This window comes from Coenobita brevimanus, chromosome 1 (genome assembly GCF_032717465.1).
Source record: "Coenobita brevimanus isolate Jiangsu-jjx chromosome 1, ASM3271746v2, whole genome shotgun sequence".
NCBI classification, from domain to species: domain Eukaryota; kingdom Metazoa; phylum Arthropoda; class Malacostraca; order Decapoda; family Coenobitidae; genus Coenobita; species Coenobita brevimanus.
This window is the reverse complement of record NC_136954.1, coordinates 70,266,760-70,293,508: the sequence shown is the minus strand read 5'-3', so window position 1 is coordinate 70,293,508 and position 26,749 is coordinate 70,266,760. Positions and strand designations below refer to the sequence as shown.

Sequence of the window (26,749 nt, the reverse complement as noted above, 5' to 3'; positions counted from 1 at the left end):
TCTGCTGACGTCCGGTGAGGCAACGCTGCCTCTTCCCCATTTCCTGAAATATTCATCAGCGAAAGTGCACGCTCCTCACCGTGGCTGCCCACATGCTCGCTTTTGTGGTGGTGCCATACCTGCTGCAGGCCCTGTTGTTTCTCTGCTGCCTCTTCCTCATGTGTGTGATGATGGCCCTGCTGCCCAAGAAGAGGACACGAGTGATTCTGACTCTGGAGAAGAAGCGGGAGATGTTGGAGAAGGTGGACACGGGATGGTCGATGTCACGCATCCATCGTGATTTCAACCTGGCCTGCTCCACCTTGTTTGATATAAAGAAATCCTGGGACAAGCTCATCCAGTACACGGCTGACTTCACATCGAAGACCAAACGCATCGTGGAGAGGAAGGTTACGTACACTCCCTGGTTTGCAGAAATCGACCGCTCCACACTGATTTGGTACTGACAACAACGTGCTGCTGGTGTGCTGGTGCGTGGCATGGAGTTGAAGGCTGCCGCACAACATTCATTTGCTTTGACTGCCGAGGAGCCATGAAAAAAAAAAAAAAAAAAAACAAAGAATGGAATGTAGCAAATCTATGTGGGTGCAAAGCAGTGTTCCTGCATGACAGCCAGCCAGCATCCCAAACCAGAGCAAATACACTGCCAGCCATACAATATGCTTGTGTAACCTATAGATATACTGCAATACTGTTCGTTGTCAATATTTTTCTTTTTTTCCCAGCTTACATAAAAGCAGTAAAAAAGGATACAAAAAAGCAGTGAAAACTTTACCAACAGGCAATAAAAGTTTACCCACCAACACCAGCCCTAGGCAGCTGCCTATAGTCACATGTTTACTGCTGCATTCGAGTGTTTTTGCGTATCCTTGCATCAGGTTTACATAACATTACATATTGTAGGATTGTCTTAATTTGGGCAATTTATATTACGCTGTATATACCATGTACCTGTATATTTAGACCATTTTTGCTCAGCTAGTGAGTTAGGTCCTTTTACCAGTGCAAGCCTTAAGAGGTGGGCCGGACGACTTTGACCATTTGGTAGGAAGGCGGACGGCCAGTTTTGCTCAACTGGTGGGTCGGGTCTATTACCAGCATGCGGCCAGAGAAGCTAGGCGATGGCCCAACCGTATACAGTAGACTGTGCATACGTTATGGTGGTCGCTTAACGTCCAGATCACTAAATGTCCTATTCTTTAGAACTTATCATGGACGCTAAGTGGTGCATGGCTGCACTGCGAATTAAGCATGTTAATGGTTATGCCTGCCAGGTGGAATTATGTTTCAGGGGCTTTTGAATGGTAAGTGTATGAAGATGTAGGATATTCAGTCGTCACACAATTTACCTCTTCCTGTAATCTGTAATTCTATATTCTTAATTTCTAGACTTGCACATTTCATGAGTCAGTGGGTTGGAGAAGTAAGTCAGGATGAAAGTTTCTCCACTGATTTGACCCTAATTTTTAAAACATCAGATATTACTGCACATTACTAAAACTTTAGGATTACACTATACAAAGCCAATCATAGAATAATTTTATTTATAAAAAGATTTAACTGACCATATATTCAAACACTCTGTAATATACATGACTAAAAAATAATGTAAACAATTTGTTGGCAAATACCGGTTTTAAATAAATGATTAAAAGAAACAACAATATCTTGACTAGGAAATGACCAATTTCCTACAAAAATAAACTAACACAAATACTGTTATCACATTAATTAGCTGCAGTAGCTCAACAATTTATGCCATGTATTTTTATCAGTTAAGCAGACTCCCTACCACCTCTTTCTAACCTGCTTATTTCTGGTTACGAATAGGTAATATAACTTTGTATGTTAATTATGCAGAGTGTGGCGATATTAGAATGACTGATATAGAAGAGAGATACAACTGAATAAAATAAGTTGCTTAGTAAGATGTGTGGGGGAGTCTCCTTAACTGCCAAGAATACAGTCTTTTGCCTACAATCTCTCCAGCAACATTCTAACTCATTCCTTGAGTATCTGGTATCAGAGGCAAGTTTATAAAATTTGAAGCTCTGAGATTTACTTCTAGCTGAGATCTAACATGGCACTCTGAAACCAAAAAAAAATAAAAATAAAAAAATAAAAAATCAGGTTATGAGTCAGACAGCACCTTGGAAAAAACTGCAGTACATCAGGTATCAGCACCACTCTAATGACAGTGTAGAAAACTGGACAACACTATCTTGGCTCTATATTCACTTGCAACATCTGTACATTAGAATGTTTCTAAATTGATGAGACCAACGAGGAAGTTCATCCAATCCTCAATGGTGTCATTTTTCATTCAAGTACCATACCTTCACACAAGCCGGCCATGTAGTTAGGTGAATACAGAATCAACACAGCCAGGTTGCCTCTTTCACAATGTCTCTCCACACTGTCCCACTATTGTTTTCGTCGAGGTCATCAGAACGACCGTCCCAGATAAAGTGTTGTACTTTGTGTTGTGATCTCAAGGAAGCCATGGCGACTGTACATCTCCAGCATCTGCTTCTCCCCAATGCTCACACTGCAGTGACCTCCAAATATTCCTGAAAACAGTCAACCATTCTTAGGAAGTGAGCTTAAATCCCTTTACACCAGTAAAATTTTTTACTGTAATCAGAGTACTACTAAATATTGTTTGTTTTACAGATACTGAATTAATTCAGGTTCTATAAGTTTAACCCTGCAGCTCAGTCTCCCCTCACCCTAATAAAAATCATTAGTATACTGTGTGTGTGTGTGTGTGTGTATATATATATATATATATATATATATATATATATATATATATATATTATGGAAGACTGCATTGCACACAATCACCTACACCAACAACATAACATACACTCCTTGAGAGCTCTGTGGGGAAGCCCGATCTCAGCCATGGCCTTCCTTAGGGACTTGGGGCTGTTCAGCCAGACTGCCTAGGGAACAACTACTACTACTACTCACGACTACACCAGCACCCACACCATCACTCACAACTACACCAGCACCCACACCATCACTCTCAACTACACCAGCACCCACACCATCACTCACAACTACACCAGCACCCACACCATCACTCACAACTACACCAGCACCCACACCATCACTCACAACTACACCAGCACCTACACCACACCACCATCTAAGACCACACCATGACCCTGCCATCACCCAAAACCTCCACTCAGACTAAACCAGCACCCAGACCCCCCGGCCCTCCCCCACACCAACACCATCACTACATCACACCAGCACCACAATCAGAGTTGTCTAACTACTACTACTACTAGGAGATGCATTTAGCCCCTCAGATGCAAAAATATTTTAACCCTATCAGGTTTCTGGGCTGGGCAGATTATGTCTGTGCCAGTGTCAGCCACTCTCATGCTGACCCACATCACACTGCGATATTTTTCTTTGATCAATGTGTAAAAACACTTTTCAAGATAGAATGTTGGTTTTGGTGTCATTTTAAAGATGAATAGCTGTACTTACCCTACTATGTCCAAATGAGGACAACAGACAAAACAAAATGTCAAAATGAGCTTAAATTAGGCAAAACCAAAAATTTTATACCTTGCCATAGAAAAATATTCAGAAAAAAAATCATCATCATCATCATCATCATCATCCGGACCTCCTTTCCCACCCAAAGGGCAGGGTGAGGAGTAGCATTGCAAAACTATAATAAATTACGGTACCTTTACAATGATATACAGATTATGGTTATTTCTGCATTTTATTGCTCAGTAAAGCAAGAGGAAAAAGATGTACAATTTCAAATGAGTCGCATATTCACTTCGCGATCTTTTCCTCTGATCGGTCCGTGTAAATACACCTTTTCTGATATGAGACTGGTTGTGGTGTTATTTTGAAGATGAATAGTTGTACTTTATTGTTGGATACTCAAAAAAGGAAAACAAAGAAAATAAAACATCAAAAAGATGGGTTAGGTTAGGCCAAAAAAAAAAAAAAAAAAAAAAATCATACCTTGCTGTAGAAAAATATTCACCAAGAATAAAGTAACAGAGAGACAAAGCCTTGAGTCAGACCAGCCGTGTAGTAACCGCCACACACAGAGCAACCATTCCATGAACGTCATGCTCGTGGCTCCGTGTTATGACGCATAAACGCAATTTATGGTGATTATTTTACAAAAGTAACTTTAAATGATGCATTTTTCTCAGGTTGGATTTGAAGCGATGAGAAAACACGTCCTCAGAATCTCAAAGGGTTAACTTTGCTGGTATGTACGTGATTATAAATCTTTACCGGTATCTATTTTTACCATGTATTTTTATGTCTAAACCAAACAAGTATTCAAAATTTGACTGGTTATCAAAAGCTACCTGTTCTTTGGTAAACAAATATTTTAATAAACTCCTCCAATAAAACAGCTAATCAGGACAAAAACAAAGTAGAAACAATCCAACCCAGCAGAACCTGAAACCATGTAGAACCTAAAATGCGTGTGCAAAGAGTAAGGAAAACAAATACAGTTTAGTAAGCACACAACTCACCTCGTGCTCTGACTGATGCCAACATGCAAGTAAGAAGCCTCTTGCTGATGGACTCGTCAGTAACCGAGAGGTGGCAGCAGAGGGTGATTTTAGCTGGTTGGGAGGCAACAAGAACCTTGGGAGGTGCCTGGGGTTCACATGATAACTGCAGTAGCAATTCCTCACTCTGAGTCATCATCATACCCTCTTCTCTTGTCACCTGCAAGAAACAATGTACAGTCAGGGATGAAAGTTCTTAAAATTTTTCAACTCTTCCCACTTCCTGCTAACTAATATACCTAAGCTGTGATAAGCTTCATATGGTTTCTCTGCCCATCAGTGATTCTCTTTGATATAGGAGGTCCTCCTGGCAAGAGAGGGAGAAGGTGGCAACAAATGTGTTTTCAGTGTGTTTCGATGTCTAAAAAAAAAAAAAAAAAAAAAAAAAAGCCACAAGAGTGCAGAACACTGCCAAAATTAAGAAGGGTACTGTGCATATAGGTTGGGTATGGGTAGGAAATGGGTACAGTAGAGGACACTGCCCATATCTGGTCTGGCTCTATAATATCAGCTGATCAAAGGATTACTGTAGTGCAGTGTGTGATATTTAGTGAAGGATTACTGTAGTGCAGTGTGTGATATTTAGTGAAGGATTACTGTAGTGCAGTGTGTGATACTTAGTGAAGTGATATGGTATCTTTTTCTGGACTGGTCATCCTGGCCCTCCAATTAGGCACCTCATCAGAAATGTGCCACTAGGTTTGTTTCCATTGCCTAGCTCTGATGCAGGGTAGTTATGAAAAAGTAGCCAGTACTTTGCTTTAAAGAAATTACAATGTGGAAGCCTTTTGCTTATACATAATAAAAGTGTCATTTTGTAAACTCACCTTTCGTCAGTATTACTCATCTCTGGAGCATAACAGAGATAAAACCTATGCGATTGTACTATAACCATCCATAAAGCAAGATAAGTTATTAAAATAATTTTTCATTTGCTCACCATCCACTCACTCGATGTAGTGCTGCTCTCGGGTGTCAGTCCTTTCCTTTCCTCCTCCCTTCTTTCTTTCCTTTCTCTATTGTCGTTCTTTACTTCACACCAGGAAACCATTTACTACACTGGGTGGTAACCATACAACCAAATAATGGCATCTGGTGGTTTAGTGGATAATTAAGGTGCTCCAATCGGACTGGGCCAGTGTAGGTTAATATCCAAGGGTTGGTTGGGGTTTATTGCTCACATATTGCCGCTCCGGGATGAGTGCAGCTGGTCACTCTCATCTTAAGTTTCAGGACCATCTTGCCTAGCCCTGGGCTCCTACACTCATCATGGTGCAACGCACGACTGGATGATGAATGAATGAATGAATGTTACAAAGACACTCACCTTAGGGTATTTCTCTCTGATTTTTTCCCTGTATTCAGCCTCCCTGGTGCTCTGTTTCACTGCATCACAAGCAATGGTTCCGTAGGCCACCAGGTCACCCCACTCATCCTCCACCACCATCACAATCACATCTTTTGTATCTTCCTCCTTAAGGGCTTCTAAGTAGCTTCCAATTGTCCTGTAATAATAACAATAATAGGTGTGGGGAATGGGATGGGTCTGTTATGATGTGGCAGGGGTAAACAGCCCTGCTGTCGGGCCCTGCTGCAGATATCGCTGAATTGCGCTATGCAGTTGACCCTCGTGTGGTGTGGTGCAGTGAGGAACAGTCCATTCTCACCTTAGAGGCTAAGATAAGAGTAAGTGTGTGTCATCCTGTGTCAGCAACCTTCCTAGGGGTAAAAAGCCTAGGTGTATATATGTATGTAATGAAGTTAGTCCTTCTGCCTATGGGTGACTTTACTCTCCCTCTTGTCTTTCTTTCCTTCATTCTTTCCTCTCCCTTCTGCCTGTGGGTGACTCTACACTTAGTGACATGCCAATTGGTTTCCTGTACACCAGGACACCATTTACTATGCTGGGTGGTAACCATATAACCAAATTTTGGCGCCTGGTGGTTTAGTGGGTAATTACTGTGCTCCAATCGGATTGAGCCTGTGTAGGGTAAGATCCAAGGGATGGTTGGGGTTTATTGCTCACATAATGCCACTCAAGGATGAGTGAGGCTGGTCACTCTCATCTTAAATGTCATGACCAACTTGCCAAGCCCCAGGTTCCTACGATCCTCATGGGGCAACGTAGGACTGGATGATGAATGAGTAAATACATTAAGAATCAACCTATAGCCAGATGCCTTAAACCACTTGGGAGGCCACAAATAAATCACCTGTCCTTCCTCCAACTCAAACTACCTTTATTAATATACCTCTCCATTCCACATTTCAATCTTGTCTTGAATCCCTCCTCCCCCCCTCTACTTCACTGCACTCTCCTAGTCTGAAGTGAAGGGGTCTACCATTCCTAAAAACACCTGCTCATCACTCCAGACATTGATATGCTCCGTTATTCTATATATATCCTTAAAACTTGTGTAACTTACCCCACTACTTTTCTGCACATACTCTGGTCACCACTCCTCTTCAGTACCATTAAACCCAAAATATCTTGACATGAAAACGCTGGTGCATGTACACACTCACTACTGGTATGAATTCTGTACTGGTATAATATAAACATACTGTACAGAAACCTCTCATCCTCTCCAGTGATGTTTTACTATTATGACAATGTCTGTTACAAAAATTGCCAAGTAAGTCTGATAACCTTAAATATTCACTCTCGCTACATCTGGTATCAAGGAGATCGTAAAACCATTCTAATTAAAACCAATGCAATGAAAAATCTTCTACATACTGCATAAAATTATCTAGGGCTGCACGAAAAAACAAATTACATCACCAGATTAAAGGGGTTATTTCCACTTTCTTTTATGCCAGGTTTCCAGTTTTCCCTAATATACAGTACCAGTTCACTGAAATAATTTCAACAAATCTTACTATGATGATGATAAAGGAAACTCACAGGTCACCAGGCAGTTCAGGGTGGGCTGCATAGAGTGTTGTGCCATCCCTGCGGTCATCAGACGTGCGCAAAACCAGTCGATACAGCTTCTCCTGATCATCAGGAATGTAAGGCCGGATAACATAGGTTTGTCTGGTTGGAACCTCGGGGGCTTTGTACACAAAGAGGTCGTTGCTCGCATCTACCGGGATGAGCCGCTGTGGGCGAGGCAATGTGCGTTAGTTGCATGCCAACACAGCTTATGTAGAGGACACTACCCAGCTACTCCGGTTCATTTTCAACCCAACAACAATATGCAAATTTGCTCCAATAACAATAAAATTGATAAGCTAATACAAGGGTAACTGTCCATCATTCTGGTGCATTAACAAGGATCATTCCCCCATGAATAGATTAAATACTGGAGTAACTGAATTTGCCTCTTGCTTGCAAAGACACCTGAGTACCACGTTTTCCTTCCTTCAACAACTAATATCTTAAATTATGGCTATTGCCTTCGAGGCATTGCACAAGCTTTGACATCGAGAAAAGTGACATCGCCGGAACTTCACTTATCGCTGAGCGCAAATTAAAAATGCTGAGGCGCGACTGATCGAGCAACCTGTTTGTATCCTGCAAATCTATTAGCTAATCACTTGTTAAGCTTAGGAACAGCGGGACTCAGGTCGCAAGATGCGCTGCGCACAAGGGGTTAGGCAAGGTGAAATCCCTGATATCACTTTGACACCATATTATAAAATAAATCATACATAGTAGTATCCTGTGGAGGATACCAAACGTTTTGCTTCAGAGATTGAGCAATTTGGCTTTTTCAATGGCGTCAAATAGAGAAGTTTTATGTGTATGATGGAATTCAGGGCTTTCAGGCAAGCCTTGGCCCCTATGTTTTGTCTATACATACTTGCAACTCGGCGGTCAGTCCTCCCCTGAAGATCCATGGCTCCTGGTCTCCGGACATAAAAACCTCACGCCATCCCTTACTGAACCCTGCGATGCAAATGGTAACCACTCACTACACGCAACTCAGCGCTTTGGGTAAATAACGCTTATATATTCACACAAGAGCAGTCAAAACAATCTCAGTAAGTTGCTGCTGCTCACTAATTATGCAATGAAGTACAGAAGATTACTAAACCATCATTTATTACAAGCTCATAATTAGACTGCAAATTTTAACAGCAGTCCAGACAATTAAAGAGCAGCTCCAGAGACTTAAGGGGAACCTAACTTCAGCCACATAGCTACAGCTGCAAGGGGGAAAGGGGTATGTCTCTGAAAGAATTACACAGTTCGCTCTGGCACCCTATCTAAACCTTGCCTAGCGCCGCCGCAGGATGCGCACAACATGAGATACTCTGAGCATGTCTCTCCTTCCCTGTCTCCTACTCATCAGTCTCCATTAATACTGTTACAATATTCTACATGTAAACCTACTCTTCTCACCCTCAGTAAAACAGACTTGCTAGAGCAGACTCATGGATGGGGCAACAAGTCGGTCTATGAGGAAGAGGTTTACACAGTGGAGGGAACTCTTTACCAAAGCAACAAAGGAGACAGAGTAGAAGAGAAATGCTCTTTCATCTGGAAGGAAAGGCGTTTTAATATCCTTATTAGATACCCCTCAGATGTTCCTGGACAGGCAGCACAAGTGCAGACTATGAACTAGATATTACAAAAGAAAGTGGACAATTTACTTTCTGTCCAGAATCTTGTGATACAAGTCCAAGAATATCTGAGACAGGAATAGTTCAGAATTACCATACCTGCTTGATGTTCTCCATATGGCATGGCAGAGCCCAGGCGTGGGCCTGCAAGCGCTCGCATCGCTCGCCCTAAAGCGCAACGCAAGCGCATGTGGCTGACACTAGCTAACTATGCAGATTGCCATTGCACGTCTTCTGAGGGTGGATTATTAATCATATATGTTACATATTAATATATATACACATGTATACTACCCATGCGCTGAGTTACGTACAGGTATAGTTGCCATGAACGTAGTTGCTGACCAGAGGTGAAACCTGGCCCAATGCTGTAAGGGAGAAAGAAGAAGGAGTGGCTGATTAATAGGGATGGTTTCAGAAAGGGATGAGTTGGATTGCCAAATTCCTTTTTACTTAAGTAGCTTTCTCTTATTACCACAACCAGCAGCTCTCATATCATAAGCCATTGTTCATCAATACAGTGATAGTTTTTCTTTATCACTACTCCCCATTCACATGACAATTAAAAATTACCATTTACTTAAATTCAGTAGATTTACAATGGCATTGAGAAAGACCTCTGGTCTTTCACCCTGCTCCAATCAATGTGGTACGAGCAGAGTGAAAGGAGCACTCACAAATAAACAAACCATGAACAAGTGAGTGGGTTCTATGGCAGCATGTCCAGTTTTCACACAACACACCCTCAGCTCAACTACAAACTCACAGGTTACCAAATTCCCTTCACCAATCACAGACCTACCAGCAATGCAAAGTAAGGACAGTACTTGTTTGCTAAATTGTTTTAAAACAAAGAAAAGCATTCCCCAGCAGAGACTACACACCACAGAAACAGCACACTTTTCCAAATAACCACTTGACAGCATCTACAACTCATTCACCCTAACGTGGGGGACTTTCGTCTTTTAGCACCCTACTTCCTGTATGGTAATGGCCCTGCATCCATTCTATGACTAGCAACACGTACTACCATTTACTATAGTTGAGCATTCAAGAATAATGGAAATGACAGTCTTATGCCTAGCTGGCAGGTATAACTTCCTACTGCCTACAGTACAAAACAATATAATCTAATCTCTTCAATCATCTTTACATATATACCGATACCCTCCCATTTTCTAAAACAGTACCTGTAGTCAGCTAATCACTGCATCAAGATAATCTCCACACTTCAGTGATTTCATCATCATCTAATCCTGTGTTGCCTCGTCTGGAGCGCCTGGGGCTAGGCAAATTGGTCCTGCCATTTAAGATGAGTGACCAGCCTCACTCATCCCTAAGTGGCATTATATGAGCCCCAACCACCTGTTAGATATAAACTTGCACCGGCTCAATCTGACTGGGTCGCTTTAATTAACCATTAAATCACCAAGTGCCATAAATTGGTTATAAAGTTACCACCCAGCATTGTAAATGGTTTCCTGGTGTACAGGAAAACATTTCCCTATTATCCTTCAAGAAAATAGGTATATTACAAGGTTTGCACAGATTCCTCCTTAACATACTTTTACTCTAATTACCATACAGAAGTTGGCCATGGTGCAGCTGATGTTTTCTATGGACTGGGAGCTAAACCAAGTGCTAAAACCAGGAACTACAGTAAAACCTCAATATAACGGACTTCAATAGACTGGAATTCGCTTTTACCGAAATCAAGGACTAAATTCCTATATGTCAGAAAATGTCCGATAAAACCAGAAGCAGTCCGGACCGCCTGACCACTTCAGCTATGTTCACCACAATAGGGTAATTAAAAGACATGTTTATCAATGTACAGTACAGTATTATTAAACCATCTGATTAATATAGTGAAGGTATAACACAGTACAGTACTGCAATGGTTGTGAAAACTGTTTAAAAACCATTGGTGCAATCCGAACTAATGTCTAATAAAACATATCGGAAAAAGTCTGGATTAGCAGGGGAAAGTCCAGACGTCGCTTTTATCGGAATTCCACTTTTTTCAGAATGGCTTGGGCTCCAATTAGTCCATTATAGTGAGGTCTTACTGTACTACTATTGTTGAGATTTGTAACAATGTGCAAACAAGGAGCTCTTTGGCTTTGAAGCTGAGGCCAAAGCCCTTCAAAAGTCATTAAGCTAAAGCAGGCGTCCTTGGAAAAATGTGTAGCCAAAGCCAGGTGAACATTCACAAAGTCAAAGCGAGGTAAACATCACAAAGACAATGCCGAAGCTGTATGAATTTTATGAAGCCAATAATCAGCTTTCTGTCACAGTATCCTCTTACAGCAGGATTAAGGGGCATTGTTTCCACTGTCCCACATGTTGTAAACATATTCTGTTCCTGTATTGAATTTTCTGGCCCTGGTGCTTTAGCAAGCAGTTAGGGCTCAACCCAGTCCCTGGACCTCCACCACGTGCACGCACCTCTCTCCAGCCCCTAGACTGAAAGGGCCTGAAAATGATGAGGAAGAAGCCGTAGGACGTGGTGTAACCTCATGGTGGGGGAGGGAAAGTATTTCACTGCGGGGAGGTGAAGATGCGGTGAGAAGGAAAATAAGGTATGGTGTTTCTGCTTTGTCTAGGGGAGGCGTGAGTGGTGTGGTGGGTGTGAGCAGTGAACGGGAAAGTGGAGGTGGCAGGGAGGCAGCTCCCGGGCGAGTATGCGGTGCACCTGGGGAGCGAGCAGGTGAGGAGCAGCCGAGCCCTAGCACCTCTTTCTCCCTGCAAGATTCCCGTGCTTCCTCCTCACAGTCCCATGATGTGGGGAAAGGAAGCAAAGGCAAGGGAAAAGGGAGAGGGAAGAGAAGCGCGAATGGGGAAGGGCACCGCTCTCAACCTCCCCCACCACCCTCTCCTCCACACCCTGATGACGGAGACGGGAGACGTTGGTGTGCCGTGGTACTGGGAAGATGGAAGTGACTTCATGCCTATCATTCACCAATTCAAGGAGGAGTGGCAGTCTGGCTGCACGGCTCCTGGACTCCATGCAGGCTCCATCATGGTGGATTTCTTCCACCTATACTTTGGTGAGGAATTTGTGAAGCGGATTGTGGAGCAAACAAACATTTGTTAGCAGCCAGCACCATGAAAGTGAGCATGAAGGAACAACAAGCAGACACTCCCAATGATATGACCACCCAGTTACCACAGGGGAGTTGTTCATCTTTTTTGCCCTGGTTCTCTTGATGGGTGTTGTACGGAAAAGACAAATTCCAGGATACTGGTCTACAGACCCAATGACCAGCACACCTTTCTTTGGGAAGGTAATGGGTCGTAATAGATTCCTACAAATTCTGAGCCACCTCCACTTTTACAATGCCGACGACCCTGCTAATGATAATAACACAGATAGGAGGAGGAGAATAAGGATGATATCTGATCACCCGAGGGAAAAGTTCCGTTCATCCTTCCATCCTGACAGAGACCACGTCATAGACGTGAGTCTCGTGTTGTGGAGAGGCAATATTTTTTTTCGGCAGTACATACCCAGCAAAAGACACCATTTTGGGTTTAAGATCTACATTATGTGTGACTGTAAAACTGTTTATGTGCAAGACAGTCTTGTACACCGGCGCATAGAGATATAATGGAAAATCGAAGTATTGGACTCTCTGGGGTCGTGGTGAAGACAATTATAGAGTAGTACCTTCACTGTGGTCATGTTTTGTACCTGGACAACTGGTACCCTAGCCCCCTTCTCGCGTGGTACCTCCACCTTCACAACACCGGAGTCTGTGGCAGTCAAGAAAAACCGTCACCATATGGTCAAGGTTGGGAGGAAACTTGAAAAGAATGAGGTTCTTTTCATCCTCGCCATCGTATGGAGCCACAAGAGGGAAGTTTTCTTCCTTTCGATGGTACACCGCCCCCTGAGGCACCGCACCGTCTCCGTGGATTACCGCAGCGAGAGAAGGCTTCATGTTTGGAAACCGGAGTCAGTACTGGACTTCAGTGTCAACATGAGACAAGCAGACCAGTCTGACTCCATGATTTCCAGTGTGGATTGTGCCAGGACCATGATGAAGTGGAACAAAAAGCTGTTCTTTCACTTACTCGACATCACGGTCCTGAATGCCCACTACCTCCATGCCTTGACTACGGGAACCTCTGAGACCTTCGAGGGGTTTGTGAGGGTGCCGTCTCAGGAAATTATCAAGGAGTATGCAGAGAACAGGCCTCACCATGCCACTGCTGGCCAGACTCCCCTATGCCTTTCAGGACACCACTTCCCCACCACCATCCGTGCTCAACTGACCCATCCTAGACCCCAGCACTGCTGTCAGGTATGCAGCCAATCGAATGTGAGAGCAAACCACTCAGAGAAAAGACATTAAGTATGAGAGTGTGGAATGCAACGTAGGACTGTGCATTAAGCCATGTTTCAGAGAATACCACACCTTAGTAAATTACTGATACTGTGTGTGCTTGCGATAACATGATGCTCACTATAGTAAGGCCTGTAAATATGCGATAATGATGCTCACTACAACAGTAAGGCCTGTAAATATGTGATAACAGTTATATAAGGTGGAAACTGGTATAATGTTAGTGGAAAAGTATAATGTAAGTGGAAAAATAGAGTGTAAGTTGAAACAACAGCCATAGTGTGTTGTGTGTGCAAGAATTTGGCGATTTTCATGTGATCAGTGAACTGAACAATGCTTATATTGCCTATATTTTTGTGTGAAAACCAATAAATTCTTATACTACGTGTAAATTTGCACCAAATTAATATTTTTGTATTCCGAGTGATTTCCAGTACTTACCCCTACCATAGAAAATGTGACAGCAGCAGCGCACCTCCCGAGAACACTGTACCAAGTGTGCAGAGGGTCACCTATTTAAAACACTTCTAAGTTCAGGTGAGTACTTTTTCTTTGAATTGCCACTGTTTCTCACAAAAACTGGAGGTCTGAGGGGGGTGGGGGGAAGTCAGGAGGGGGGGGGAGGGGAGTCAGTGGTTAAAAAATCGGTCGAGATGCGGCAGGTTAAACAGGTTCAGATAATTCCTTACAACCAATATTGGCCTTACCTTCTGCATGATCTTACATTACCAGCATTCCACCGATGACAAACACCACCAATTGTACTTTCACAACTTCCTTTTCCACTTCACAAATGGGTTTTCCCTTCTAAATTGCAATAAAGCTTATGCCACAAATACTATTTCTTTCCAGTATTTTATCAATTAGATATCACTTCCTACTGAGGAATGCAATGACATGTCAAAAACAATCTGTGTGTACTCTTTTGTAAATAACTGGATCATGCCAGGACACACTATAGCTATATTGTAACGAAAATAGCTTCTTAGGCAAAGTTAAAGTTCCTGTTATCAGGCACATTATCCAGTGCAATATGATTACACAGACAATGATTAAACACATTGGAGGTGCATTTAATCTTGGAATATGATTCTTGTAAGTATGACTGTAATTAGGAACTACAGCAAAGAGAAACGCACACAAAAGGCTAAGCACTGTCCTTCCCTGAGGATGTGTTGCTGAATGGAAAGATTTAAGCTTCCAAGGTTCATCACTCAATCACTGACAAAACAACTACAGGCAATCATTATAAGTACAGGACAAGCTATAAAACTTTCTGCATACAAATGGTATTGTAAATCAGAGGAAACTGGCATATCAATTTCACTGGTACCACTAAAACCTCTGAACAGGAAATTTTTCTTTAATTTACAAAAATGTTAGTAGTACAAAAGGATGCCAATTAATGCTACTTATAACTTGGACTGCCTGCAATGTACTGACTCAAACTATGAAACTGGTCAATTAGTAAACACAGATGAACCTTGCAGCTTTATAAATCACAGGCATCAAACTGGAGGTCACAGTAACCAGAGTTTGATGCCTGAAGGAGGTTAAATGTAGGTATGGTGCAGCTCAGGTACCTAGCCACTCGACGTAGGAGTTCAGCAACGAGACGACACCATTCATGTCCCACACGTACGGGTAGACGTCATACAGGAGTGAACGATTCTTGACCTTATTCAATCGGTTGGCCATTCGCTTGACGCTCTTGGCAACCTCGTCAAACTTAGCTGCTCGGTCAAACCATTCCTGTACCTGAGAAGTATATACGCAGTATTAAAATTTAATATCCACATGCTAAACCAGAGTACAGAAAGCATTTAAAAGTGAGTTTAATGTTTTCTATGGTCCTGTATATATCCACCCAGCCTTTCCTACAGTACATCCTCAAAGCAATAAGCAATAACAGTGATTATTACTGCAAATTTCTCCCACTGAAAATGTCTCTGTCTACATGGACGTGTAAGACACTGATCCAGAACCTGTTTTTAAAAAAGTTACTTTAGTGAGCTGATGTTTCCTTTCTGAATGTTTAAATTACATAGCTGGAATTCATAAGAAAGCTCAACATGTGAAGAGTAGGTCTTGACCAAGTTATAATCCTCTACTGTGCTTTGAAGTTAACTGTCAAGTAATTTAACATAGCCCGGCATAGAAAAACATCATTACTCAGTAAAGTTCTCCACCTCATGAGGTCTGCTTTCTTAACAATCCTGTTAGCCTTATCTGTCACATAACACACACACCTGGAACTATCAAAGATGTTTCCATGGTATATACTGTAATTACAGTATATACTCAATCAAAAACTGTTCTAAAGTACACAGGACTGCTGGAACACTGATAAAGAACATTACAGTCCTTTTTAAGTGGTATTGTTTTAACAATCTGAGCCAAAACTTTCCTTATTTCCATCAACTTCATATTGCATAAAAAAAACAACAAGTATTGCACTGAATTATGAGCCACTTCGTGCTTCACTCCAGCCATCATCCAATCCTATGTTGCCCTATGAGGAGCATAAATGCCTGGGGCTAGGCAAGTTGGTCCTGACATTTAAGATAAGAGTGACCAGCCTCACTCATCCCCGAGTGGCAATTTGTTAGCAATAAACCCCAACCACCCCTTGGATATAAACCTGCACCGGCTCAATCCAACTGGAGTGCTGTAATTACTCAGTAAACTGCCAGGTGCCATAATGTGGTTATATATATATATGGTTACCATCCAGAGTAGTAAATGGTTTCCTGGTGTACAGGAAACCATATGGAGTCACCCATAGGCAGATGGAAAAGGAAAGAATGAAGTAAAGAAAGACAGAAGAGGGAGGAAGGAAGAGAGGAAAGGGCAGACACCCAAAGCAATACTACAATGAGTGAGTGGATGGCGAGTGCCCCCACTTTTCCAGATTATAATCTTAAAAAACAATAATTTCTATACAGCAATAAATAACTCACCTCAGGTTTAGATTCAACATCATTCTTCTTTTTGTCAATAACTAAATGGGAGTTAATTTTCAACCAGTTAAACTCATTCATAATGCTAATGCCTTGTCTCCCATGCTCATATGGAAGATAAAACAAGTCTGCCAACAACTGAAGATCATCAACTGTGAGCTCATCAGCATTGTCTAAAGAGCTTTCTAGTGGAAGGGTAAGAGAGGACTTAGAAGTGGTGCTTGGTTCTTCCTGTGCATTATCTATCACTGGTGTAGAGGGTTCATCTGCATTCTCCTCCCCTTTGGGACAACTTTCACCATTTTCTACCATCATACTGTCTTCACTGTGTGGTGGAGAGGTGGCAGGGGAGGGGTTGCAGTCCATGGGTTCAACACCTGATGTTGATGAGGCATCCTGTGACACTGTTGACTCAGTGTCGCCCTCCTCCTGAGCCGTCTCAACCACCACTTTGTTTTCTGACACTAAGGAGTTCATGACAGGGTTCATGGTAGGGTTGAAGGTTGTGTCTTGCACTGCTTCCGCCAGAATATTTATATTTGGTTGTGGGAGGCCTGGAGTGGCTAATGTGGTTGAGGTTAAGGACATGCAGGTGTTGACGGAGGGAAGAATAGGCACAGGGGTTGGAATCTGTGGCTGCTGGATGGTCCCAAATGCCGACACAGGTCGGTTGAACTCCACCAACCAGTCCTGCAGAGCCATGCGCAGTGCACGTCGGGGGTGGTACGTGGAGGGTGACAGGCCAGTGGGACAATCATCACTGACATCATCACCCTCTGTTTCCAGTCTAATGTCAGCACTTACGGCATCATCTGAAAATATTAAGTTTGTCATCAGTAATTACAGTCTCTGAAATATACCAATAGTTATGTCAGCATTCACAGCATTATCTGAAATAATGTCAGCAATGATCTATCTATGTATCGCCAGATGCCTTAATCCCAAACGGGGTGGCCACAAAGTGCCTCCATGCTACGTAGTTTCCCGCCATTTTGCTGCAATGATAAGTGCCATTATTTTTGTATCCTGATGCTAGACAGGGACAACTTCAAGCACTGGCACAAACATAAATCCTTGGTATACACAAGTCCCCCAATTCCCTCTCTATCCACCACCTTCAAGCACTGGCACCAACATAACACCAGTGGAACTCCTCAGTTATACAAAAGTCCTCCAATTCCCTCTCTATCCACCAATAAGAGGATGGTGGACAGCAGGGAGAGAGCAATTAAAGCCTGGAGTCAACCAAATTCACATCGACAAGCTCGGTATTCCAACTAGTACTACTCCTACTGTATTGTCCTTAAAACTTTAAATAGAGCTTTATGGCACGTTTTTTTTCCTATACTCTTCTTTGCAGCATAGAGCAATACTCTCCACTCATTATCTTTATAACTACTAGGTTCACTAATAGGTTTTGTAAATCAAACATCTAAAGAGTAACTAACTGAAGAACTTAGTGCAGAGTTTTGATGATGTCTGTAGGTGTCGTGCCTTGAGAGTAAATGTAGAAAAGAGTAAAGTGATGGTAATCAAGAGGGAAAGTGACTCTCAGTGTGATGTTACAGTGAATGAAGAGTGACTGGAATTGGTGAGTTCAAATACCTGGGCACAGTGATAGAAATGATGGGGAAATGTGTAAAAGAAGTGGTGAGTAGAGTGACACAAGGAAAGAAAGTGGCTGGTGCTATGAAGGCCTTGACAGAAAACTGAGGCTTGATTGTTGCAGATGCTCAAAGCTTACACGACAGTGTGTGTTTGTGCCAACTTTAACATATGGATGGAGACTATGGTGTGGCATGAAAATGAAAATTCATGAGTGAGAGCACTGGAGATAGGACTGCTGAGGAATGTAAGTTGAGTACAGAGGGTGGATGGGATATGAAATTATGTGATTAGTGAAAGATGTAGAGTAGGGAAGTCTGTGGTCACCAGAATCGAATAGTACTGAGATGGTATGGTCATGTGGAGGGGGGAAGAGGCAAGGTAGGCCAAGGAGAAGGTAGAGGGATATGGTGGATGAGTGTGTAAGGAAGAGAGGTATGGAAGTCGCTGAGGCTAGGGGACTGACAAGAGATTGAGCTGGCTGGATGAATGTTGTGAGAAGTGCATGATCAGGAATTTGGCACCATTTTTTAATGTGACAGTGTTCGGACTAACTCTATCTGATACATTTATATGAAGCTACAGAATTTGAAGAAATTTTGTTTTGTTTTGGCATACTAGATAGAGCCAGGATTCCAGGGGCTTGAATGATGAGTGAATGGAAGTGTGGCCCCTTGGAGTTGGATGTTGCTACTCCTCAACCTGCCCTAGGGTGGGAGAGGAGGTCCGGATGCTGCTGATGCTGATGAAAACCTAGGCTAACGTTACTCTCCTTATCCTAACCTGATTTGGCCTAAACTGAAGGGACGGTTTAATGTACCTAAACCTTATCTGCTGAGTAATGTATCCTATCGTAACCATTATATGCCTTGACAAACCTATCATGTCAAGATGGTATAAAGTACATAAAAGGGAAGAAAATTATACAGGAAAACAATGGTAATGCTGACTAGGCCACCCCTACAATTCATGAGAAGTAGGATGTATATGAACCATCCTGTATGTTCATTGAGTAGACAGCACACTTTATGGTCATAACTTACTATTATCACAGCTGGTAAGTGTGGACGACCGGGACCATTGCGCCAGTGTATGGATGGCAATGAAGTTTGGCCCATATTCACAGTTGGGGTTTGTGACTACTCCACGCAGCAGGGGAATTAGGTCTGGGGAGCGGCCACAGTACGGGCCCAAAAAGAGGCGAGCCTGGTCATAGTCGTTAGCGTGAAGGTTATCCCAGATGACAGGAGGACGACGCATCACTTCTGTGACCTCCCTGATGTGTTCCACGCTCAGCACCTGGTGATGAAAATGTCAGACACTTCCGTCCCGTATGAGAGTTCCGTTACCCGTGTGTGTGTGTGTGTGTGTGTGTGTGTGTGTGTGTGTGTGTGTGTGTGTGTGTGTGTGTGTGTGTGTGTCCCATTTCACTATACACACTGTTTAGTTTCTTAATGTATTTCCCTTGCCTTCCTGTCTAAACCCATTTCACCCCACTCCTTGGCTGGGCTGATGATGAAGTAAGATGAACACATCCATGCTAAGGCATGATCTCTACTTAAAGTATAATTACTGTATTAAAAAAGTGGAAATGATTAGCAATTTTCAAGTTTTTGCTCATCAAAAAGACCAGGAAGCAGCCCTGTAATCTACTCACTAATCTGCTTTTTAGGTAAACTGTCCTGACCCGCAACCACAAACACTTCCATAAAAAGGCAAGCAGGACGAAAGTTCAGCTCAATGCTTGTGTGTCTGTCATCAGCCTTATTCCATCATTATATAGGAAAAAGTCAGGATAAATTATGAAAAGTAATGATACAAAGAGAATTAGGTTCTTGACAAAATGAGTGTAACTCCAATATTCTACTTCCACTGATAAAACAAAAACTTTACTGATAACACCACTGAATTGATCAACCGTGAATGAAGACATCCATTTTGCTACTAGCCAACCCGTCTTACGTTTACTGATGTCTGATTGATGTGAGAGCATATTATTAGTGATCATGTTTTATGTTCATATTATTTGCTTATTCTGCCATTTCCTAATGATTCTACTCAGCTTAAGACAGACTTTTCGATCTGGAGAGGTCAGGAATAGCATTAACTAACAGCAAGCTTCCCTAAGCAAATAAAACATAACAGCAAAAATAATTAAATGTTGATTTTACCAAGAATCAAGGGGCAAAAATGCAGAAAAACTGACCTTACTGATGACCTTTGGCCCGGTCCACATGATATCTATTTCTGGTGCCAACTTTTGGCCAATGGTATTGAGGTACTCCGAGGTGTGTACATTTGGCACAGCACGAGTGGAACAATACTGTGTTGGGCAGAACATGAACCTTGGTTGGCTGAGATGTGTGAACACTTCATTGGTTACTGAAACTTGTGCGTGGGCAAACGACTGGAACACTTCCTTATCGGCCCCGCTCATCTCGGGATCGATATCGTCAAATAAGATTGCAAAGGCATTGCAACCCAATTGTGCTACTTGTTCCAGCTTTCTTTTCAATGCGGAAACTTCCTTTTGGCTGGAATAGGTAATGTCAAGTCCCGGGGATATAGCGTAATAAAATACAACACCGTGTAGCCTGGCCTCGGTGATGAGTGCTGTCAGATGCTCGGCCTCTTCAACTGTGTACAATTCCCGCCAATTGGCTCTGTGCTTGTAGTCATCTTTGGGAGCATACAGGTAACAATTCATCCCCCATTTCTGCTGTCTGTCAACAAAAATTAAAATGTATTATTAACATCTACACCACACAAAAGGCACAATCAGCAGATCCATGGAACTGGGAAGATGCTGAATAGTGTTGTTACACCTACAAAATATGTGCACAATAACCAGGGATGGGTCAATTTTTAAAAATTAATTGTGGCTGAAATTCATCTGACGTGATGTTAACCCATTTTTCTTAGTAGCCTACAGCTACTGTCTTTTATTTTCTATCTATCTATTGCCAGACGCCTCAATCCCGTTTGGGGTGGCCACAAACAAATCGCCTTCAAGTCGCCCTGTCCCCCGCCATTTCACTGCCCTGCTCCCAACTCACACCCCCCTCTCTCATATACCTCTCCACCCCATCCCTCCATCTCATCCTCGGCCTCCCCCTCCCTCTTGCCCCCTCCACCTCACTCACATACACTCTCTTCGTCAGTCTTTCACCCTCCATCCTCCATTGCTGAAATTACCAACTTTTTGCTATCAAGTAATCCCATAACATAACATAGGTGGTTTTCTGAGTTAGGCTGGGTTAGGGTCCATTAGTACCTGTCCAGGAGGCAGGGTCTCAGTATCCGGACAAAACCACTTTCCGGACATGCCTTTGGCCCTATTACATCGGATGTTGGAGGGATTACTGCATTTACATTTCTTACAAAACAATGACTTTGGGGAGGTAAAATATCTTACAAAAAAATCTGTCCAGCAGGAGTTGAGAACTAATAATTCCCTTTCACCTAATCTGGTTATTTTTATCCATCCATTCATCATCCAATCTTACATTGCCCCATGAGGAACATAGGAGCCTGGGGCTAAGCAGTTGCTCCCGACATTTAAGATGAGAGTGACCAGCCTCGCTCATCCCCGAGTGGCATTACATGAGCAATCAACTCCAACCACCCCTTGGATATGATATAAACCTTCACTGGCTCAATCCGACTGGAGCGCAAAAATTACTCACTAAACCTCATTTACTATGCTGGGTGGTAACTATGTAACCAGATTTTGGCGCCTGGCACCTGGTTATCTTTAACAAAATAAATAATGCTTGATGTATATACTGTGTATATATATATATATATATATATATATATATATATATATATATATATATATACTGTATTCGTTTTGTTTTTAAAGGCTCCAACATGCTTGCATGTGTTGGCCTTGGTCACCTAATGGCAGCTCTCCACGCTGCACGATCCATTGCAGCCTCCCTGTTCAGTCCCTTAACCCTAAGGTCACACTTAATGACCTCGTCCCATGTCTTTCTCGGTCTACCCCTCATAACCCCACCCCCAATATTAACACTTCTCACCTTCCTCACCCAATTATCATCCCCCATCCTCTCCACATGTCCAAACCACCTCAATCTACCTCTCCTCATCACAACACCAATACACTCCAGTCCCATCCTACCTCTCAACTCTTCCATCGTAAACCCAGCCCCTCTAGGCCTTGGACGCAGGGATGCACTGCACATCCACCTAATCACTGTCATTTCTGTACGTCTGAGCCGGCGAATATCTTCCTCCTTCACTGCCCAGGTCTCCCTACCATACAGCATTACACTCCTAACACATGCTACACATATATATATACATATATACATAAATATATATATACATACATATATATATAAAGTGTATATATATATACACATATAACAGTAGTCATCTCACTTAAAGTGCGTGAATATGGGCGACACAGCCCGTCGCACTTTATAAATTCACATTTTGCGAAGCATAGGATCCCAAGTTAAAATGGCTTTATGGGCGACACACCCTGAATTCTCGTATACTGATTCACCAAAACCTATCCCTAACTAAAATGCAGAAGGAAAACTTACAAAAGAAACATGTATGAGTAATACTGTACATTATGAAAATTCAAGACCTTACCAGCACCTGTTCTCCATGGGCCTCATCCCGTGCCTCACTATCACTCTCATCACTACTGGAGGGGTTTTGGCTTTTTTTTTTTTTTTTTTTTTTCTTGGAAGAAACAGTTTGTGGGCTCTTAGCCTTTGGTTCCTTCTTTCTTGCATTAAAAAAAAAAAAAAAAAAAAAAAAAGATAATACATCTCCATCCTTGGTACAGTCATACATGTGAAAAATCCTTTTGGTAATGAATCATTCTGAATCATTACCGACTGAATTTTTCATTACCAAACTGCCCCACATTTGGTAATGAAAAATACTAAATGGAAATCCTGGTGACGATTGCGCCAGTGATAAACGAATGCTCTTAAAGCACAATATTGTGTGGCGCGTTTTATGGAATTCACATCTTAGTTTGCACTTGGTTAGGTTCTGCCTATTGCTGCTCCAGGAAACCCTCAATGTCCAGGTCAGACACTATAGACATTACATCATCATCCTGCTGCTGTGGCCACCACTCACTCTCACACCAGCCGCACCCCACCACACATACTCACCAGCTCCACCCTTACCCATCGTGTACTACAAATTATGCTCAAGAGCTGCGAGAGAATACCGTATTTGCCTCAATTTTTCATGCTCGTCGCACATTGCAAGTAGCAGCGCACTTTCTAAATAATTATTGTCAGAACCCCATCGCACATTAGGAGAGATGACTGTACTAAATACATAAATTTGAAATACAGACCCTTTTAATCATAGCGTACTGCTAAGTTTGAAATATCTCATCAAGAAGACAAAAATAATACCAAAACTGGCATAACATGAACAAATTACAATCAGCTCAATTCTCAATATCTTATGAAATGTTTTGGCTTCATATTTTCACTATGAAATTCTCAGTAACTCAGGATATGTCTATCAACTTCGCATCTTCACCCAAGTATTCTAATCACCAGTAATTAACTCACTTGACAAAGAGGTCCTTTCTCTGTTCAGGTGTCCATGGTCGACCATAAAAGCCTGAAAAATATGAAAGATAGAATTGGTTAATAGTTACAAAATGCAACACAGTACTGCTTTCAGCACAATGTGCCTACATTCCTTTATATACTGTCAGATATGTTATTTGTCCCCTTCACTACAACATTTCATTTTATTCTTAGAACCAACAAACATTATCTCCAGTTTGGGTTTTTTTTGGTAATAAGAGGTTTAATGAACTGTGAATCCTACCCAATCAGCTTGAAAAACCTCTAGTGGGCTAAAAACACCTGTACAGGTGTGGCAAGGATAGGAACTAAATCAGCAGACTGAACAGATTAAGCTTGGAAGACCTCAAACAAGAAAGTGATAGCTCTAAGAACTGTAATGGCATTTGTATACTACACAAATGGCCATGTTGTTCAGTATAAAGCAACATAATAGTTGGCAGGCTCAACAAAGATATTCAAGAAGCATCATAGACCTCATGTGGTCTGGAAAAAGAATGGAGTGATATACAGGTAGGAAAGTAGTGTCTGAGTGAGCATTAAGTAGCCTGGAGACAAATCCAGTATCATGATTATCCACTTAAGGGTTCCATGAAGTGAACAAGGTGAGGATAAACTGTTTATGAACTATCGAGTGTGAAGGAATAGCAAACAAGGTGGGTCTCAGTGTGTGGCCTTGGGCACCCTGGACTGTGACCCATGTACTTGCTAGCAGTTAGACGCAGCCTGCGGCGATTGGTAACGAGGATTAACTCTTGTTAAGAAGACACATTTGCCAGTTACTGTACATAGCCGAGATGTTTCTCGACATTTCCTGATGTTTACAGTAGCTAGTTCTGGTACAGGTCAGTTGCCAGTTTGCCTGCTGTTTGTATGTGTAGTTATTTCATAAGTTATGCATTAATTTTTCTGTTCTTTTTCTTTATAATGCTTTATTTAAGTGATTGCTTGTTAAATTACATATTTGATCTTGAATTTGGCTCTCTTGTATTTTGGTTTTCTCTTGGAAGGAACAATAATTGCAGGCTCGCAGCCTTTGATTCCTTCCTCACAAAAAAAAAAAAAAATGTTTGTATGGTAAATAACAGTGTTATGTAATGTAAGACGACTCTGGCATGTTTTGATGTCTCCTAGTTGGTATCTGTTGTTGCTAGGGGCTGATGCAAGACCAGCATGTCCTAGAATGTTGGAGAAGTAGATCGTTCTAACAAAATGCAAGCTTATAAAAGGATGGATGAGAGGCCAGAACAAGGTCAGCCGGTTTTGGTTCAGTTTGAGTGTAGTGCAGTGTCAGTGCAGATTGTATATTTTCGGTACTTGTGAAAACAGTGGCAAATAGCGACGTGTTATTAAAGTTGTACATCATCGGTACTCGTGACAAACTGTGAAGTGTTGTCAAGCATTAAGTTTAACCACTTAGTAAAGTGTGTATAGCTCCAGTGCTTCTGAGAATAGTTAAGTTGGAAAACATTAAGTGGAATTACTGTACTTGGAAAATAGACAGTGAACGCTAAGGAGCCAGTGTTTATTTTCGCCTCAGCTGATGTTATGTATTGTACACCTAAAGGCTGACCATAGGAAGAACAACTCACTGGGCAACGTCCTTCCTGTACTGAACTACTGCTGTTGGAGCCTATGGCAGTGTGGGGTGGGGATGTAACACTATGTTAATTTAAAAAGTTCTGAGATGGCAAGATAATCATATCTGGTAGAATTTGTCTGCTTCCGACAAAAGAAGAGAAATTAGAAAGCCACATGACTGGATTATCAAATGCTTCAAGGTCCCTTACTTGGGCGTGGGCTCCTGCCTAACCAGTATTATCCAACACCACAATTATCACGTAGTTCAGTTATGCTACCAACACACACAGCCTCAAACCAGCATCTTTTTTTTATCATATAATCCAACTAAAATAATAACAGCACATCAAATTCACGGTAAAATCAGAAAAACCTTGAATAAACGAAATTAAAGACCACAGGTGTTTACTGGTAGGCCCCAAACGTCAGCCAGACAAGATGGCGCCTACAACCATCGCAGGGTTCTCCACCAAAACTGAGGCGCCCTTCTGAGGAATTTGTAGAAGATATCTGAAACTTCATAATGCTAGAGTTACACCTATAAACGCATTCTGGAAGTGGCAAAGCATTGAAAACAATGAAAAAACAAATAGTTCAAAATTCGCTGGAATCCACGATCTAAAGGCGATTAGTACTTCCGTTGTCTGCAAACATGTCCTTTGCTCCAGCTGAAAGTAACGTCGCTAAACGTAGAACTACAAAGGGCATCTGACACTCACCCTCAACTACTCCACACACGAAGTTCTTGCGCTCATTTAGATTGTTGATATTATCGACTACGTTGCTGTTACTGTCGGCCATTTTGCTGCGCTGGGGGCGAGTAGGAGCCTGACACAGCACATGCAATAATGCCTCCAGCACACTACACACGACCTCACTCGCTGCTAAAAAGGACGATTTGACATGCAGTAAGGTCGCGCGGCCCAGTACATGACACAGAAAAGCGAGGGTGAACGGCGTGGAGCGAATTTTTTAATGATATTCGTGTATAAGGAATCACGGTGGATGCGGATGTCAACTGCGTAGTCCTTCCCCTCACGGACTCTGCCTCAGAAGTGATGCCGCTGTTTAAACGGCGTTGCCAGTTCAAAGCCACTTGTATCGCTAAAGTTGCCCCCCCCCCCCCAAAGAATCGCTAGAATTGCCCCTATCACACACACACAAAAAAAATCATAAAACATGCTAGGAAAAGTTGTAAAATGTCAAAAGCATTGCTAAATCTTATATTAGTATCTAGAATGCAGCTAGATTTCTTTCACTAGACATTACGTATCACTGCTAAATAGACCCGTATACACCTAGTTTAGCGGAAACTCGCTAGATTGGCAACTTTAAATAATGGCTGCCTTCTTACGTCACTATCAGCAGGCTTGCCCATTGGTCCCGTTACTTCTCACGTGACCTTTTCTACCCAATCAATATTATCCTGTCATGTTGAGTAGAAGTTCACAGAAGGGTTGTGATTGGTTCACTTCTGACGAGCGCTCACAACCTCGAGTGAAAAATATAAA

General features: G+C 42.2%; 1 protein-coding gene across 1 annotated transcript; it reads right to left on the bottom strand.

Annotated features, from left to right (window-relative positions):
* Nucleotides 1–1,526: 1,526 nt before the first annotated feature.
* Nucleotides 1,527–26,274, bottom strand: Oga (O-GlcNAcase). Its single transcript, XM_080265321.1, has 12 exons — nucleotides 25,958–26,274; nucleotides 23,637–23,688; nucleotides 20,267–20,783; nucleotides 19,104–19,359; nucleotides 16,456–17,267; nucleotides 15,079–15,253; nucleotides 9,461–9,514; nucleotides 8,384–8,469; nucleotides 7,483–7,679; nucleotides 5,902–6,079; nucleotides 4,536–4,734; nucleotides 1,527–2,570 (listed from the first exon to the last, which is right to left on the bottom strand). The coding sequence occupies exons 1-12, from the start codon at nucleotides 26,037–26,039 to the stop codon at nucleotides 2,446–2,448; spliced, it is 2,733 nt and encodes a 910-aa protein (XP_080121447.1). The 5' UTR covers nucleotides 26,040–26,274; the 3' UTR covers nucleotides 1,527–2,445.
* Between the last annotated feature and the right edge of the window lie 475 nt (nucleotides 26,275–26,749).

Coding starts and splice junctions, on each gene's coding strand:
- Oga (XM_080265321.1), bottom strand. CDS start 26,039: ATGGCCGACAGTAACAGCAACGTAGTCGATAATATCAACAATCTAAAT. Junction 19,360..20,266: donor GGCCAAAGGTCATCAGTAAG/GTCAGTTTTTCT, acceptor TTTCATCACCAG/GTGCTGAGCGTGGAACACAT. Junction 15,254..16,455: donor ATGTTGAATCTAAACCTGAG/GTGAGTTATTTA, acceptor TATACTTCTCAG/GTACAGGAATGGTTTGACCG.